This window comes from Canis lupus, chromosome 3 (genome assembly GCF_011100685.1).
Source record: "Canis lupus familiaris isolate Mischka breed German Shepherd chromosome 3, alternate assembly UU_Cfam_GSD_1.0, whole genome shotgun sequence".
NCBI lineage: Eukaryota > Metazoa > Chordata > Mammalia > Carnivora > Canidae > Canis > Canis lupus.
The window spans coordinates 61,632,326-61,651,107 of record NC_049224.1 but is presented as its reverse complement, the minus strand read 5'-3'; the positions used below and the strand labels follow the sequence as shown (position 1 = coordinate 61,651,107).

General features: G+C 45.7%; 1 protein-coding gene across 2 annotated transcripts in view; it reads left to right on the top strand.

The window, feature by feature from the left end:
* Positions 1–18,782, top strand: part of HTT (huntingtin) — a 144,685-nt gene that overhangs the window by 101,781 nt on the left and 24,122 nt on the right. For both annotated transcript variants that reach the window (XM_038533184.1, XM_038533183.1), the window contains 10 exons: positions 4,364–4,505; positions 6,239–6,418; positions 6,550–6,726; positions 7,214–7,290; positions 8,474–8,612; positions 9,807–9,929; positions 12,025–12,238; positions 12,626–12,771; positions 14,277–14,454; positions 15,379–15,474. In XM_038533184.1, coding sequence (XP_038389112.1) covers positions 4,364–4,505; positions 6,239–6,418; positions 6,550–6,726; positions 7,214–7,290; positions 8,474–8,612; positions 9,807–9,929; positions 12,025–12,238; positions 12,626–12,771; positions 14,277–14,454; positions 15,379–15,474 — 1,472 coding nt within the window. The remainder of the gene's footprint in view (positions 1–4,363; positions 4,506–6,238; positions 6,419–6,549; positions 6,727–7,213; positions 7,291–8,473; positions 8,613–9,806; positions 9,930–12,024; positions 12,239–12,625; positions 12,772–14,276; positions 14,455–15,378; positions 15,475–18,782) is intronic.

Sequence of the window (18,782 nt, the reverse complement as noted above, 5' to 3'; positions counted from 1 at the left end):
ATTTGTGTATCTGTCTTCTGTTAGAAAATATGTATTCAGATAGTTGCCTTTTTTTTTAATTTGGCTGTTGTTACTGAGTTGTAAATTCTTTATGTATTCTGGATCTAAGTCAGATGTAATGTAAATGTTTTCTCCGCATCTGTGGTTTGCTGTTTTATTTTTTTTATGGTTTCTTTTGAAGAGCAAAAGATTTAAATTTTTATGAAATCAAGTATGTCAGGTTTTCTGTTTCATTCTTTTTCTGTCCCCTCCCAAGTACCTACCCCAGGAGCATGAAGATTTTCTTCTCTGGTTTCTTTTGGAACTGAAATAGCTTTAGTGTTTACCATTCCGAGTTAATTTTTGTGTTAAATTTTGTGTATGCCAGAGCAGAGAAGAGTCATCTCCTCACCCAATCCCCTGAAGGGTGGTTCTTTCAGCATTTTTTTGTGAAAACATCCATGCTTTCTGTCTTGAGTTCCCATGGCACTTTTCTCAGAGTGCAGTGGGGCACGAATGTACGAACCTATTTGCAGACTCTTCTCACGTCCCCCAGTTGGCCCCTCTGCCAGCCATCACGGCAGCACTGCCACCACTTGGTCACCTCAGCTGTCCTGCCGGTTCCCCTACTCTTTTGTACTTCTAGAATAGTTTTGGGTCCTGTAGGTTCTTTGCATTTCCATGTTTATGTTAGAGAATCAGGTGGTAAGTATCTCCAGATGAGCCTGCTGCCGTCTGACTGAGCTTGGAGCCAGTCTGGAGTTTGGGAAGAATTGGCATCCAGCGTCTGGTCCATCAGTCCTGGAGCATGGTCTTGCCCCATGTATTTCAGTCTCACAGTGTTTCATGTGCAAGCATTACTTGTATTTTATATATTCGTCCCTAAGCATTTCATGTTTTGGAATGCTCTTTTAAATGGTACTTGAGAAAGCGTTTTATTGCTATGGCGTGCTGCTAGTTTATAAAAGTATAGTTGGTTTTGTGTACCAACTGCACATCCTGAGACCCAGTCCAGCTCACATAGCAGCCCCAGGATGCTTTTGGGGCTCTGCAGGGTTTTCTGTGAACACAAGAATATCATCTACAGGTAAAGACTTTTCCCTTCTTCCTTTCCCAGCCGTATTCCTCTTGTTTCTCTTTTCTGCCTCAGGGCACTGACCAGACCGTCTGTACAGGGCTGACCTCCTGTCTGTTTCTGTTGGGGTCCAGAAGTGTCATTTCCTTCATGACCCCTGTTCATTTGAGGTCCAGGGGGGTGGAAAAGATGGACTGCACGAGTTGATAGCAGTTAAGACACAGAAACTACAGAGGTGTCATTAATTGCAGTGTTTCACTTAACTTTTTTTTTTTTTCTTTTAAGTTTATTTATGTCAGTAATCTCTGCACCCAACGTGGGGCTTGAACTCACAACCCCACGACCAAGACCTGCACATTCTTTTGACTGAGCCGGCTGGGCGCCCCTCACTTAACTTTTTAAACCAAAGTAGATAAAAGCTAATGTAGTCAGTGGATTTAAATGCTTGAAAATCTAAATAGCCCTGAGAGCCAGCCATTGTCAGAGGCTGCCATCGTCTCTCTTGCTTTGGGAAGCTTTGTAACTGGAGCTTCCACCAAGGCCACAGTGCTTCCAGCTGGCTGGGCGTGCAGGAAGACCAGTGAGTGAGTCCATTCCTCTGGTCTGCTATCCTTGATCTGTGCCTGTCTTTTTCTATACATGTTTGGCAAGACATGTGTGTGGTCTGTATTTGGTGAGTGTGTGGCATTCGTGTTGCGTGGATCATGTGTGTGTGGTGTGTATGTGAGTGTTTGGCTCTTTTCATGTTAGTAGGAATTAATCTCCTAAGTGTTCTCCATCAGCTCCAGGATGCCCCTGTTGAGACTACCTGCTCCTATTCTGATGTTATGTCAGAAACCTCTGGATCTGGGAATTGTATTCCCTGAATTACAATAACAAATGCTTAACCTAGTCAGTGTTTAAAATAAATGAGCCAAAAGTGGATATAGTCTGGGATTTGGCTGGTGTCCTCATTCAGCTGTTTGAAGGCATGCTGTGGCTGTTCATAAATCCAGGAGTTTATGAGTTTTCTTTATCCTACCTAATACAGTTTCCCTTTTTATAACATCTTGTATTGTTCTCCTCTGTTATCCTGAATAAAATTAATGGATTCTATAACCTAGTATGCCGAAATTTCATATAAATATGTCACAATGGTATCATAAAGATAAAACTAAAGGAAATAGTGTAATATATTGTGGTTCTTTAGTGCTTTTAATGTCCCTGCTGTGTTTAGGGGGAAATCACCCGCATACATGTCCAGTAGCCCCAAGGGAGCAGAGCTTAGACCTACTCAGACCTATGCTCTAACACACCCCAGCAAGATGTTGTAGACCATGAGTGTTTATTTCCAAAAGATAATAAAAATGAATTACTTAGAAGTATGGAATACAAAATACAAGCTATTCTGATTCGTAGATTCAATAGGAGCCCTCCCCAGCCTGGCGCAGGCAGGCTCTCTGATGAGTCTTGGAAGCCATACTCTGGCCGCATGGCCCCTGGAAGCACTCGCTGCTGCCACAGCAGGATCTGCTCTTGTCTGCTTCTTGTTTGGGGGGGCTCTGTCTTCATAGGCTTTTGATTTATTTCCAGTCTGCCTGGCCTCTGGTGGCCTGTTACAGTCTTGCATGTGCTGTGGCACTGGGGGTGTGGTGTGGCCACCCCTTAGTTCCAAGGCCTGTGTGTGCAGTCATCTGGAAGGTGAGGCGTTCATTCACCATTGGTACCTAGCAGCATCTGTCGTGAGGTCTTCGGGGCTTGCCTATTAAGCTGGGACTCCATTTGGATTAATGTTGGTTGACCTTCAAATCCTACTGCTAGGATTTGAATTGCAAACTGTGCCCCTTTTCCTGCAGAGGCTCCCCTACCTTTGTGAAATGCAAAGTCACCACTTGAAGAATAGTCACACTGGGGCTGGCAGAGGGCTGAGAAGAGGAGGCGTTTCTGTTTGTTGGTTTTTAATTGGTCTATGTCTTACACTATAGAAAAATACACTTTAAAAAAAAGAGATTATTTATTTATTTGAGAGACAGAGATAGTGATAGAGATAGCGAGAAAGAGTATGAGCAGGGAGCAGAGGGAGAAGCAGACTCCTCACTGAGAAAGGAGCCTGACATGGGAATGGATCCCAAGACCCTGGGATCATGACCTGAGCCCAAGGCAGACATTTAAGCAACTGAACCACCCAGGAGCCCCAAACGTACTCTTTCTGTATCAAATATTGTCAGGTGAACACCACCACAGTCGCGGTACAGGACAGCATCACCACTTCAGAAGGTTCCCTGTGTCTGCTGTGGCCACCCTCTGCCCCCCACTCTCCCAGCCACCAGTCTATGCTCCATCCCTTTGTTCAGCATAATGCCATATGGATGGAATCACATGATCTGTAACCTTTTGAGTCTGGCTTCGTCACTTAGCGCAGGATATTTCAAGGTCATTTGTAGCATTGCATGACCAGTAGTTTGTTCTTGGGGCTGGCGAGTAGTATTCCATTATAGGGATAAGGACAGCTGGCACGTCCATTCACAAGTTGAGAAAAGGGAAATTGCAGTTTGAACATTTGTAATTTGTGGACTATTTTATACCAGTTCTCTTATAAATCCTGAGGTGCTGTAGAAAAAGTTGGTACATTTCAGAATATTCTTGTCCTCATGTGACCTCCGTCCCCACTAAGCCTTAGCAGAGATGCACAGGCTCTTTGTCACTGAGGGAAGAGTATTGTCCCAGACTCCAAATTGGGGGCAGTTCACAGGTGTGACGACACCTGTGTTTGAGGGCTTATGGCAGCATCAAGGGCTCCCCAAGGTGTAACCCCTTGCACTGAAGAGTGAAATAACCCGCTCTGGTGGAGGAGTTTTGCAGAAGTACTTTCAGATAAGGTTTGCGTGGCAGCACGTGGGCAGGTGAGAGTTGCAACATTTCACTAGTAATTGTTTAGTAAAATCTGACCTTGGAGGGGCTTTCTCTTGGCAGGCGGGCAGCGTTCATGCAGACCCACACGGGGAATCCCGAAAGCAATCTCTGTGTTTTCTGGTGCGCCTGGTGAGAGCCCTGGTACCTGAGTGCCAATCGGAGATGCAGCTTCACAGCAGGTTCCACTTTCAGTCGAGCACTTGACTGTTTTCTGTTCTCTTGACGTCCGGACACATTTTGCCATGGCTTAGAAGTAGGCAGCTGAGAGTGGGGGGTCACATTCAGGTCACTGGAGTACGGCAGGGTTTAGGGCCTCCACCTACCTCAGCACCGGAACTGCACCTAGTCACCTTCTGCTTTGAAGATGATCTCATGCTGTCCCAGAAACATTGTCAGCGTGTCTGTTTCTTCTTCCAGGAGACGCAGTCTGTCCAGTACCAAGTCACTCAACCCCCAGATGTGTGGAGAAGAGGAGGATCCCGATGCAGCATGCAAGCTTGGGATGTGCAATAGAGAAATAGTGCGAAGGGGAGCTCTCATTCTCTTCTGTGATTATGTCGTAAGTTAGGAAACATGAGTCCCCGTGGGGGCAGGGGGCTGGAGTACCCCAATGTGGGTGATGCTTTTACAGAGTGACCTCCTACTGCCCCTTGCCATCAGCACGGGACCTCAGCAAGTGTTCCGTCCTGCTCAGGCCGGTCACAGACATGGAGGTTTGGCTGCAGAAGATTTCACTCAGCTGCCGCCTATTTGGCGAGCGTGACTTGGAGTGGGGTTCTGCTTTAAACACTGTTCACCATCTGTGCAGAGGGCATTGGTGTCCATTGTTGCATTTTAAAATGGATTCTGATTGGAATGCCATTTTTAAAAAATAACTTTTGTAGAGTTTTTGACCATAAAACTAGCATCATGTGTTTAACATAGAAACTTGACAAAAACCAATAAACAGAAGAAAATACAGTCTCCTTGGAATTGCATTACGCAGGAAATCTGTTGTGACATTTGGCTGGGATTTCATATTTTTTCTCTACCGATAACAGCACGTGAGTTTCTTTGGCACAAATATGGCACCATGTTTATGCTGTTTTCACTCAGCAAAGCATGTGATGTTCTCAGTTGGAAAAGGAAGAGGGCTCCTTCACACAACTAGTTGTTACACAGATTTTTTTGCTGCTGTTTTTTATCGATATTTTTTTATTTGCATCTATTACATTGAAATAGTTTTTCTATCTTGTACTTTTGAGAAATAATTCATTATAATTGTATAATGTTATCTTTCGTGGAAAGGTAAGAAAAATATTAATTTTATAAATTAATACTATCAAATTATCCCACATGGAAAATATTAATCAGTAATCAGATGTCAAAGAATTGATTTCATGTTATAATTTCTGTCTAGAAGGATTATGAATTAAGATTGAAAGCCAACACACATATTCGAGGATGGATATTTATTTTCTTAGGAATCTTAAATCTCCCCCTTTTTTTTTTTTTTTTTTTTTTTTTTTTTAATTTTTATTTATTTATGATAGTCACAGAGATAGAAAGAGAGAGGCAGAGACACAGGCAGAGGGAGAAGCAGGCTCCATGCACCGGAAGCCCGATGTGGGATTCGATCCCGGGTCTCCAGGATCGCGCCCTGGGCCAAAGGCAGGCGCCAAACCGCTGCGCCACCCAGGGATCCCAAATCTCCCCCTTTATTGTCCATTTGATTAGTGGAATCTATTCCTATTTTGGATTCAGGAATGCTGTCAAAACTGTGACAGTTTCAGAGAGCCCATTTCCTCTGCTGACCTGTCAGGACTGGAGAACTGGGGAGCACTCTTGGGCGGCCAGACCAGAGCCTGGATGGAGCGAGGTCAGCCATGCATGGGACTGTCACCTGCTCCCTTGTGTCATGGCTCTGGTCCAGTCACCTGAGGGCAGGAGGTGCTGCCCCTTCCATTCTACTGCCCTGGGGTCACACTGTCTTTGGCAGGTGTGCTGGGCCTTGCTCTGTTCCTCCTCTGGCCCTTGGCCAGTGTCCCTCAGAGGTGCACCAGAGCATTGCATTCCCCTGGTGGGCAGTGTCTGATGTCCAGCAGCTTGCACCACAGTGTAGGGGTGAGGGTGACAGAATCTGTGAAGTAAGTCCAACCCCGATGATTGTTGGTGGTCAAACACTAGATAGTTTCAGTGAGGATTATAATTTGGAATTTGTTTTCCCATCTTCCTTCTTCTGGCCTTTTCTTTGGTATCCGTGTCTATTCTGTCCTTGTCTGCTTGCGAATGAGTCTGTCACTTTCTCCTCAGTGTCAGAACCTACACGATTCAGAGCACCTAACGTGGCTCATCGTGAATCATATCCAGGACCTGATCAATCTGTCCCATGAGCCTCCCGTGCAGGATTTTATTAGTGCTGTTCATCGGAACTCTGCTGCCAGTGGCCTTTTCATCCAGGCAATTCAGTCTCGTTGTGAAAATCTTTCCACCGTAAGTCTCCTTGGTACCAATTGTGCCAGTCCTTTTTTTTCTCTGCCTTAAGAATGTACTATTGGAATTTTTAAACTGCCAATTTCCAATTGGCAAAATGCCCTTGTTGCCTTCTTTCTGTCCACTGCCAGCCTACCACTCTGAAGAAGACGCTTCAGTGCTTGGAAGGGATCCACTTCAGCCAGTCGGGTGCCGTGTTAACCCTATATGTGGACAAGCTTTTGTGCACTCCGTTCCGTGTGCTGGCTCGCATGGTCGACACTCTAGCCTGTCGCCGGGTGGAAATGCTTCTGGCTGCAAATTTACAGGTACTAGAAAAACAATGACACTAATTTTTTTTTTTTAATTTTATTTATTTGTCCATGAGAGACACAGAGAGAGAGGGAGGCAGAGACACAGGCAGAGCGAGAAGCAGGCTCCATGCAGAGAGCCCGATGGGGACTTGATCCCGGGTCTCCAGGATCAGGCCCTGGGCCGAAGGCAGGCGCTAAACCCCTGAGCCACTCAGGGATCCCAATGACGCTGATTTTTATTGAGAACTTAGCAGGACAGGCAAAACAGTTGCCTAGTTTTTTCCTCTACAGGCATATTCTTCATACACCACTGAGAGAAACGTGTATAAGATGTATAAGTTCATTCTTTTGTGTGCCTGGCACGAGCACTTCTTGTCCTTCCTTCCAGTCTGCCTTTGCTATAATACACTGTACATGTCATTTTTCCACTTTCCCAAGAGTATAGGGTTATTTTGATTCATTGCATGTTACCCACTTGCTGACCGGTTCCTGTCTACTTCAGAGTGGCATGGCCCAGCTGCCAGTGGAGGAAGTGAGCAGAGTCCAGGAGTACCTGCAGCGCAGCGGGCTGGCCCAGAGGTAATGCAATGCCCGGGCTTCCTGGCTTCAGGGAATACAGGCTTAGATTTATTTATGAACTCTGGATGAGAGAGAGACATGCTTTGCATGTGAGTATGCTGTGGAAAGGCCCTCAGAGACTTTCTAAATTAAGCAGACTGGGATCTCACTTTATAAAGTGGTAACAGAGATTCGGCCTTCATTTCTTGGGCTGGTTGAGGGGTCATATGTATCCGGATGGTCTGTCCACCCACCTATGACAAGTAAAAATGGCAGTTACCACCTTGATCTGAGCAAAGTCAAAGCATATAACTTAGCTGCTAAGTAAGAGAGGGCAGTCTGAAAGATGTTACCTAATTCTTGGCATGCATCTCTTTCTGGTATTTGTCCCCTAATTCTGCCTCATAGTCCTTTAGAAATCTTCATCAGAAATCATGACATCTATTATCTATTTCCACAACTAAATAAATAAAATACTTTTTACCTTTAAATGTTACCTTTTCCCTCCACACGGAGGAAGACGTGTGAAATGTGTGTGCACGCACTTGCATGTATGTGCACGTGAGAGAGCAAGGGAGAGAACAGAATAGAATTGCCATTGTGTAGCTCGTTGCCGGTGTCTTCATTTAGGAAGGCATCTAACCTGGTACGTAACACATGGTTTGGTTGATTTTTTTTTCAGTTTGCTGGGCCTGGTTATGTTGTGATTTGCATTATGAAGTTGTTGCTCTCATAGAAGATGGTAGAAGGTCAAACTATTATTTTTCGACTCCAGAGTTAGTGTTTAGACCAGATGAAGATTATAAATATCTTGTCCTAGATGAGGTGCTTGTTCTATGAAGTGAACATAAATTTGTATAAACTGTATTGTGTTGGGAGAATCAATGGGAGATTTTGTGCACTCAGATTTTAGAATAGATGATCTATTTTGTATTTGTAAAGAATGCTTTTATTAGCTGTTAAACCATGTAATGCCTATTATGGTGTTTGAGTATTAATGAAATGTCTGCAAAATACTTGTGGCATATGAACTGTGGTTATTAAAAATAAGCTAGAGCCTGAATTTGCATTATGATTTGTCTGAGTGTTGTTGAGGCAGCTCTGAGGATAAAGTGTCAAACGCGTTGCATCTCGCTTTAAGAAGCCACTGTCATTTCCTAACCTATGAGACTGTGTTCTAACCCCGCGTGTGATTGGATTCCAGACACCAAAGGCTCTACTCCCTGCTGGACAGGCTGCGTCTTGCCACTGCACCGGGCTCACGTGGCCCTTCACCTCCAGTTACCTCCCACCCGCTGGACGGGGATGGGCCCCTGGCACTAGAGATAGTGATTCCAGATAAAGTAAGTATTCAGCTTGTGTACATATGACACACAGGGCCTATTCCAGGCCCTAAATGCTCTTTTACATCTTTGGCAAATCCAGAGTGTGCAGTGGGGCAGTAGGATGTCCTGGCACCTGGCACAGCCCCCAGGGCCTCTCAGCCTGCTATTTGTTGCCAGCAGTGGTCAGGGTTCCATCATTGACAGGATGCCTAAGGCCCAGCCCAGGTCATTATTAGGAATTATGGGGTGAGAAAGAAAATGCTGACTTGGGACACTCATGGCCTCAGGGAGAGGGGTATCAGCGTGGTTCACGGGAGAGTCAGGAGAGGAGTGGCCATAGCCTCCATAGGCCATTGTGCATACCTGCTTGGCCTCTCTCCATCTCCTTAACCCCACTGACCTCCTGTGTGTTGAGCACACCACCCCAGGACCCTGGTAGACTGTCATCACCCTTGCTGCTCACATCTCAGAGCTGGGTACCAGTTGGGGCTGTAACAGATCCTTGGTACTCTGCTTTCCTGGAGGGAGGTCAATATAGATATGAACTTGGATTTTGAAAACCCATAGCCCAGGCACAGGAATGGCAAGGTTCAGGTCTCTATTGCATTGGCCTTGGAGAGAGAAGAGCACTACAGACAGCCCAATAGAAGATGTTAGGAGCAGAACCAGATGAGGGGTGGCCAGAGGGTGAAGGCACAGAGAGGAGGGCCTGCTGCCCTCACACTTGAGCTGAGTTAGGAGGACACTCAGGTGTGTCAGGGAGGAGCAGAGGCTGTCTAGGTAGTGACAGCAGGTTCAGGTCTCTATTGCATTGGCCTTGGAGAGAGAAGAGCACTACAGACAGCCCAATAGAAGATGTTAGGAGCAGAACCAGATGAGGGGTGGCCAGAGGGTGAAGGCACAGAGAGGAGAGCCTGCTGCCCTCACACTTGAGCTGAGTTAGGAGGACACTCAGGACAGTCAGGGAGGAGCAGAGGCTGTCTAGGTAGTGACAGCAAGTCAAAGACACAGCCTACAGAAAAGGCCTGTGGTTTGGTGAGCAGCCACATGGCTAGCTAGAATCCAGTTGCACTGAAGCTGCATTCATAGTCCAGAGTGGGCCACAGGATGTGAAAGCGCAGGGCAGAGAAACAACACATGTTCAGTAGAGTTGAAGCCCCTTGAAAGCCATGCCAAATTTCACTGGGTTTCCCACTTTTTTCTTCTTCTCAGGACTGGTACCTACGTCTAGTCAAATCCCAGTGCTGGACTAGGTCAGATTCTGCACTGCTAGAAGGGGCAGAACTGGTGAATCGGATTCCTCCCAGTGACATGAGTACATTCATGATGAACTCGGTACGGCAGAGAGCAGCGGGATGCTAGCAGGATGCTTGACTTGTCTTATCATCATGTGATCAACTTAGGACATGTGGCGCTCACTTTTCTGCCTTAATGGCAGACTCTAATCCAGACAGGATGGAGCATGGGGGACTCCAGTCTAGATGGGACAGGTTGTGGGGAAAGTCTAATCCAGATGGGGCAGGGAGTGGGGAGACTGATCCAGATGGGATGGAACATTATTTCAGCTACATTAGAATCCAGAAGGAGGTAAATTGTGTCTAATTCAACTTTTCATGCATTTGAAAAGAGGTTCTCTTAGATTGCAATCTGTTCTCATAACAGTCATGAGGAACAGTACTAAAATGGTGTCCTGGTACATGATTTAACCAATTCTTGTATTCTGGAAATTCATTTTTTTTTAAAGATTTTATTTATTTATTCATGACAGACACAGAGAGAGAGAGGCAGAGACACAGGCAGAGGGAGAAGCAGGCTCCCTATAGGGAGCCTGATGTGGGACTCGATCCTGGATCTCCAGGTTGTGACCCAGGCTGAAAGCAGTGCTAAACCACTGAGCCACCCGGCTGCCCTGGAAATTGATTTTTAGTAAGACCCCTCCCCTTATTTTAGGTGGTGAGGTCCTCCTGGCCCCACTACTTATAGTGAGGTCCCTGTACCCCTACTCCATATGGTATGGCCCTCCTCACTCCATGACTTGTAGTTAGGCCTTCCCCACCCTCTCACTAGATGTTATGAGGTCCCCATCCGCCCCATTGAAGTTGTGTAGGCAGGCAGGCAGAGCTGGCCCAGTGAGGCCCTTGCAAAGCACCGAGTCCCTATCCTCATCTCCTAGTCATGGCCTGTGAGGAGTGGAGTCCCCGCCTTCCATAGCAGCCACAGCTATAGTAGGTTCCTTCCCAGACCTCCTGGGACGAGCAGCTAATTAAACCTTCAGGTGTTTTAGTGCTGCCTCAATATGTATAAAGTGGGAATGAGGAGCAGCAGGGGTCTGGGGGATGACAGGGTGACTGCATGAAGGGTGGGGGGCAACTAAGGGTGGGCCAAGTACGGATAAAGAGACTCAGGGTGGAATCCACACAGCGGTATGTGCCTAAGCACTAATTCTTCAGTAGTTTGACAGTAAGAGCTATACTGAAAAAACAGAATTGGCTCACAGTCAGTTTGCTGAAGCCATTTTAAGCTCCATTTGGTGAAAGCTGATTTGCTGAATGATAAATTTGCTTAAAGATCTATTTATTGGGGGCAGCCCAGGTGGCTCAGCGGTTTAGCGCTGCCTTCAGCCCAGGGCGTGATCCTGGAGACCGGGGATTGAGTCCCACGTCAGGCTCCCTGCATGGAGCCTGCTTCTCCCTCTGCCTGTATCTCTGCCTCTCTGTGTGCCCTTCATGAATGAATAAATAAAGTTAAATAAAATAAAATTTTTTAAAAAATATATCTTTATTGAATATTCCAAATTCAGTAATTGAACTTTTAATAGCTTTGAAGGTTCTGGCTGTAGCAGAAAGGTTCAGTTTTGGTCACTGATGATGACCTATGCTTTTCTGAATGTTACCTAATCAAGATGAATATTCTGCCTGAAAATTGGCCCCCCAAAATCCTTAACATCTAAACCATCTAAAAAAATGGTTTTTAGAAGTTGGCAAAACACAAGTTGATACACTATCAAAGAAATGGCTGTATTTCAACCACGGTTGTGGCTCCTTGGATTTATTTCAGCTGCGTTTGAACATAACTTGTCAAACTTTGTGAATGTTTGGTGTTTCACTGGATTTCTTAGGTGCCGTGTCAGCTTCATTTTGTATTTTTATCAATTAAAAATTACATGTTGAATTTATTTCAAACAAATTTGAAAGCATAAAGAAATTTAAAATCTTTCCTTAATATTAAAGTACCCCCAAGAAACCAGAAGTGTGCTTCAAGTAGCATATGGTATTTATTACAGGAAACAGAATATTCTTTAAAATACTTTGTTATGGTATACTCCTTTGTGCTTTCTCAGAAACGTTTGCATTATCCCTTCTTCAGTTGTGTTTTTCTTGCCTGGTTGAAAGTGTGTAATAGTTGTTGAACCTTTAACATCCTGATTCAGGAATTCAACTTAAGTCTGTTGGCTCCATGCCTGGGCCTGGGCATGCGCGAAATCTCCGGAGGCCAGAGGAGTCCCCTTTTTGAAGCAGCTCGCCTGGTGACACTGGACCGCGTGACCAGCCTGGTCCAGCAGCTCCCTGCTGTCCATCATGTGTTCCAGCCATTCCTGCCTATGGAGCCCACCGCCTACTGGAGCAAGTTGAATGATCTATTTGGTATTTAAAATAAAAACTTCTTTTATTTTTAAAAAATGCTGCAGAGGCAATATTGTGCTTTGCACTGAGTAAAGATTAGCAGTAAATGCTGTTGATCTAATAAACAGAAAGCATATGCGGAGGTGGCTGAGAGGCAGTGCCGGGGACCCTAGCTCTGGATGTCTTTTGGCATGTTTGCCCCTTTGCCGTTCCCCGGCCTAACCCCAGAGGAACCCTGGAATAGACCTCAGAAGAAGGTGCATTCTGAGTCACACACAGTTGGGTGGGTGTGTGCAAATGTATTTCTGAGCCGAAGGTGCCTTCAGATTCTCAGAGAATGGCCTGACTGCCTTTCCTAAGTCATGAACCCTTGCTAGAGTTGTGTTCACCCCCAGTCTTGTGTTCTAGGGGATGCCGTGTTGTATCGGTCCTTGACCACTCTGGCCCGGGCCCTAGCCCAATACCTGCTTGTGTTCTCCAAACTGCCCAGCCATTTGCACCTACCTCCTGAGAAGGAGAGGGACACTGTGAAGTTTGTGGTCATGACCCTTGAGGTAAGAGGCAGCTCGGGAAGTTGGTGTTTCTGTGCTGAAGGACTGTCACTAGAAAAATAAGAAGGCAGTTTCATCTGAAATACAGGAGCTGTGTGGTCCGACAGGGTCCTCTCCTCCCAGGGACAAGAACTAGAGGTGGTCAAGTTCCACATCTGTCCTTACTTTCCTGTGCACACTCACACCCCTGACTGTGTGGGTTTCTCACAGGTGCCTTATGACATTGGCTGCATAGCACTTCCTGTCCCCACTTTAGAGCAGGCTCTGGAGAGCCAGGCTTGGGACCAGGGCTCCCACCCAGTGTTTCCCCTCTGTGTGTGTCTAGGGCGAGGGCACAGGTTTCAGAGGAGGATCTGGTAGGGAGAAGCAAGGATGATTGGAGGGATGAGCAGAAACCTTTTAGGGATCTCCCAAATAGTGTAGGGAGTTATGTGCTTATGTGTGGATCTCTTTCCTTGATTCTAAGATGCCTTTGATCTCAGGGCAAACATCCATTAAATATGTTTTTTTCCAGGGAAAAGGAAGCACTGCTAATGTAGTGTGGATCCTAATTTTAGATAACTAAAAATAATCTGGGAAAATTATTGTTTTAAGTTGAGTAACAAACCTAGATGTTTCAGCCATAAGAAATTAAACCCTGTGTTAACACTTATAATCACCCCCAAAATGTGTGCATATCGTGCATTCGTCACCTTTCCATACAACTTTGGCAGAGTCTAGCCTGCATCCTTGCAGCCAGAGAGCCTAAGCTGTGTTTGTCAGCCTAAGCAGGACATGGCTGTCTCAGCATCGGCTCCACCTGCCTCTTCATAGGTGTCAGGAGGGCAGTCATTCATGAAGTGATGAATAAAAGCACCTGCTTGGAGCTGGGCCAAGTCAGACATCTCAGTGTGGTGGTGAGCAGGCTAGCAGGCAAACATACAGTGACAGTACATAGTCATGACTGTCAGCAGCAGTCCCATGACTGCCATGTGCAGGGCAAAATGCTTCTATGCATCCTCTTATTCAGATCTTCCTATAATTCTGCAAGATGGACTCTGTTATTCCCATTTTACAGATGAGGAAAGCAGGGCTTACTGAGGTTTGGTGGCTTGTCCAGGTTTCACCCACTAAGAAATAACCCATTGGCATTTGAACCCAATCCTGGCCATCTCCAGGACCCATGCTCTCAGATTCAGCCTGGCAGAGCCTGCCTGCACCCTGGGAGCCCTGTGAGGAGGAGCCTAGCCTAGAGACCATGTGGCAGGGAAGGATTTCTAGAGGAGCCCACAGAGCCGAAGGAAGGAGGAACAATGAAATCAGGGTGGCCCTTCTGGCAGAGAGGCAAGCCCCAGGCGGTTTTGGGAGCAGGTGGTCAAGCTTGGAATATAAGGGAGTAGGCAACAGGGTCTCATCCCTCTGGAAGCGTAGTCAGGACCCACCAGCCTCTCACTGTTGAGACAGTTCCCTGGCAGCCTGGAGATAGGAAGCGGGTCTGATCCTTCTGTAACGCTGACCCTCCCCTTTAGGCCCTGGCATGGCATTTGATCCATGAGCAGATCCCACTGAGTCTGGACCTTCAGGCAGGCCTCGACTGCTGTTGCCTGGCTCTGCAGCTGCCCAGCCTCTGGAGTGTGCTCTCCTCCCCAGAGATGGTGACCCATGCCTGCTCTCTCATTCACTGTGTCCGCTTCATCCTAGAAGCCGGTGAGTCTTTGACCACAACAGGTTTCTCTCCTCTGTCACGGGATCAGTAGTCAGCTCTGCAGATCTAGTCACGGACGTTTATTTTGTGCCACCTGTTTTCCAGGTGCCAAGCAAGGAATTGGGGGTTACTTGGTGGATAAAATATAGGCTTTGTGTTCATCTCCAATGGTTTGGATTCTGCATTAAAATTGGACTTGAATTTGCTTTTGTAGTCATTTTGTTTAGATTTTGGCGTTCTAACTTTCATAAAAAATACTCCTAATTTTATGTCCCTTTGATCTCTGGTCCTACTTGACTGTTTCATGCTTTTAGTCCCAAATGACCATAAGATTTAATAAGATTACATTAAAAAGATTGTTTTCTGTTATAGTCAAAATGCTTGTTTCTATAATGAATTGTAATATTAATGTATTATAAAATAAAAGTGACATTCTTTTGGGACAGTGTCCTTAACAAGGGTCATTAGCCAGAGTTTCTCAAAAATTAGACGTTATAGTTTACATGTTAGAGGGTGTTTTGAAGTTTCATTGTTTAAATTGTTTTCATCTGTGCATTTGTAGTCAGCTTGAAAACGGAGATCTGGGGAGTAAATTTTCAAAGCCAGACTTCTTGGGGAATTGCAGTGATGCTTTTAGCAGTAATGAATCACGAGCTGTCTGATAAAAACCTTGAGGGCAAGAGGTGCCAAACAGCAGGCAGTGGACAGATGTAGAAATCTCAGCATAGACGTCTAGTCTCATGCACTTCAGACAAGCCTGGAGACCTGTCCCTGAGTCTGGTACTGTCTAAACCTGACTCCAGGAAATCCAGAGCTCCTCTGGCTGAATCTGTCTCCTTGAAATGTTATAAGGCTCCATAAATGTGAGACTTTGAATAAAAAGGAATGGTAAAAGTGTTTGGAAATTGTTCTATTGTGACTTCCAGTCGTGGTGCAGCCTGGGGACCAGCTGCTTAGCCCAGAAAGGAGGGTGAACATGCCAAAGGCCGCCAGAGTGGACGAAGTAGATCCAAACACACAAAGTAAGTCTCGAGCCGTTCTTTTTTTACCCAGTGTTTTTGAGGGCTTGAAATTCATGAAGAGACTTTTAAAGGGGTAAGTGTAGACACCTGAAAGCTTACTTAATGCAGTTGCATCCTGTTGATTATCTTTAGATATGGGGGCAGTTTGAGCACAGCATCTCACCTGTGCTCTTTCCTCTGCTAACACACTGGCTCTAGTCATCCAGCTTTCTTTGGTCCCTCCAAACTGGGCTGGGGTGTCACTCCCAGGCAGCCCTCCTGATGCCCCCCTTTCACAGCTGCTCCTCTGCCATCACCGCACTCCCTGAGGGCAAGGACTGCCTTCCCTCCGTGTGCCCACTTTCGTAAATGCTCTAGAATGTTTACCGGGTGACAGACAAATACGTGGAAATACCCATGTGACCATCAAGCGACCTGAGTGTCTGTTTTGACCTTCTCTGGGGGTGGATGTTTAAATGAAAGTTACTGCTCTTCCTACAGAAAAAGCATCCACATCCTATCCATCGGAACTTCTAGACTTAGACGTGTGCCATAGGTGTGCACGTTCTTTGTCCTGAGGCAGGTCGGGAGGAAAGCACTTGGCTGAGTGACTGCTTGTCACTGGGGGGCATCTGGGTGTCCTCAGCCAGAAGGTGTGGCTGGAGTGCCACCTGCAGCCCATCCACAAGATGGGAAGCACATGCCCACCTGGTGGTTCTTGAATGCCTTTTTTATGGAATGCTCTGGAATACCAGAGTCTTAGCCATGCTCTGGTGGCTTCAGAAGCCTTCCTCTTTCAGAGCAAGTACATACATGCTTTGTCATTTGCCAGCATTTGTACAGACCAGGTAAGGATGACATTTTCCTGTCATTCATCTTCAGCAAGTGATTTCTCTTCCTGTGTCACCTGTGAGTGTGTAACCCTCAGACACAGTGTCCTTCGGTACACACAGCCTAGCTCCTCGAAACTCTGTGGTCTGTCAACCCTTAGTTCACGCTTTCATGGTTTGTTGTTGATCCGTGAGGGAGACACACACTCACCTCCCTGCTTGGCCACGTTCTAGCTGAGTGGCCATGGCGAGTTCTCATCAGTGCTTCTGCAGGGAAGGTACAGGTGGCACTAGCCTTGGATTGGTAGAAGGATTAAGTAAATTCATCCATGGATAGCACCCAGAACAAGTGCCTGTCTTGTTATAAGTGCTCAGCAAATATCACCATAATTTTTCTCATAACTTAAATTTCTATCCATCTGAAAATAGTTCAGGCATTTCAGGGGGTCGAGTCAGAGCAGACAGGCTCACAGGCTGGAGCCTATTTAGTTCACGTTGATTATGCTTATTCCCCACGGCCCAATTTAAGCTGGTTTGTTTAATCCTGGCCAGAGGAAGAAGCTAGCTCTTTTTATCGCCTTGATAGGGTGAAACCTCTTAAAGATTGCCCATTAGGGGCTCCTGGCTGGCTCAGTTGGGAGAGCATGCAACTCTTGATCTTGGCATTGTGAGTTTGAGTCCTGGGCACCGAGTTTACTTAAAAAAAGTATTAGTAGGGGATCCCTGGGTGGGCTCAGCGGTTTAGCGCCTGCCTTTGGCCCAGGGTGTGATCCTGGAGTCCCGGGATCGAGTCCCGCATCCGGCTCCCAGCATGGAGCCTGCTTCTCCCTCTGCCTGTGTCTGTACTCTCTCTCTCTCTCTCTCTCTATGTCTGTCATGAATAAATAAAATCTTTTTTTTAATAATAAATTTATTTTTTATTGGTGTTCAGTTTGCTAACATACAGAATAACACCCAATGCTCATCCCATCAAGTGCCCCCACCTCAGTGCCCGCCAACTAGTCACCCCCCACCCCCTGCCCTCCTCCCTTTCCACCACCCCTAGTTCGTTTCCCAGAGTTAGGAGTCTTCATGTTCTGTCTCCCTTTCTGATATTTCCTACCCATTTCTTCTCCCTTCCCCTCTATTCCCTTTCACTATTATTTATATTCCCCAAATGAATGAGACCATATAATATTTGTCCTTCTCCGATTCACTTATTTCACTCAACATAAAACCCTCCAGTTCTATCCACGTCAAAGCAAATGGTGGGTATTTGTCATTTCTAATGGCTGAGTAATATTCCATTGTATACATAAACCACATCTTCTTTATCCATTCATCTTTCGATGGACACCGAGGCTCCTTCCACAGTTTGGCTATTGTGGACATTGCTGCTAGAAACATCGGGGTGCAGATGTCCCGGCGTTTCATTGCATCTGTATCTTTGGGCTAAATCCCTAGCAGTGCAATTGCTGAGTCGTAGGGCAGTTCTATTTTTAACTCTTTGAGGAACCTCCACACAGTTTTCCAGAGTGGCTGCACCACTTCACATTCCCACCAACAGTGCAAGAGGGTTCCCTTTACTCCGCATCCTCTCCAACATTTGTGGTTTCCTGCCTTGTTAATTTTCCCCATTCTCACTGGTGTGAGGTGGTATCTCATTGTGGTTTTGATTTGTATTTCCCTGATGGCAAGTGATGCACAGCATTTTCTCATGTGCATGTTGGCCATGTCTGTGTCTTCCTCTGTGAGATTTCTGTTCATGTCTTTTGACCACTTCATGATTAGATTGTTTGTTTCTTTGCTGTTGAGTTTAATAAGTTCTTTATAGATCTTGGAAACTAACCCTTTATCTGATACGTCATTTGCAAATACCTTCTCCCATTCTGTAGGTTGTCTTTTAGTTTTGTTGACTGTATCCTTTGCTGTGCAAAGCATCTTATCTTGATGAAGTCCCAATAGTTCATTTTTGTTTTTGTTTTTTTTTGCCTTCTTTTGCCTTCGTGGATGTATCTTGCAATAGTTCATTTTTGTTTTTGTTTTTTTTTGCCTTCTTTTGCCTTCGTGGATGTATCTTGCAAGAAGTTACTGTGGCCGAGTTCAAAAAGGGTGTTGCCTGTGTTCTCCTCTAGGAATTTGATGGGATCTTGTCTCACATTAAGATCTTTCATCCATTTTGAGTTTATCTTTGTTTATGGTGAAAGAGAGTGGTCTAGTTTCTTTCTTCTGCATGTGGATGTCCAATTTTCCCAGCATCATTTATTGAAGAGACTGTCTTTCTTCCAGTGGATAGTCTTTCCTCCTTTATTGAATATTAGTTGACCATAAAGTTGAGGGTCCACTTCTGGGTTCTCTATTCTGTTCCATTGATCTATGTGTCTGTTTTTGTGCTAGTACCACACTGTCTTGATGACCACAGCTTTGTAATACAACCTGAAATCTGGCATTGTGATGCCCCCAGCTATGGTTTTCTTTTTTAAAATTCCCCTGGCTATTTGGGGTCTTTTCTGATTCCAC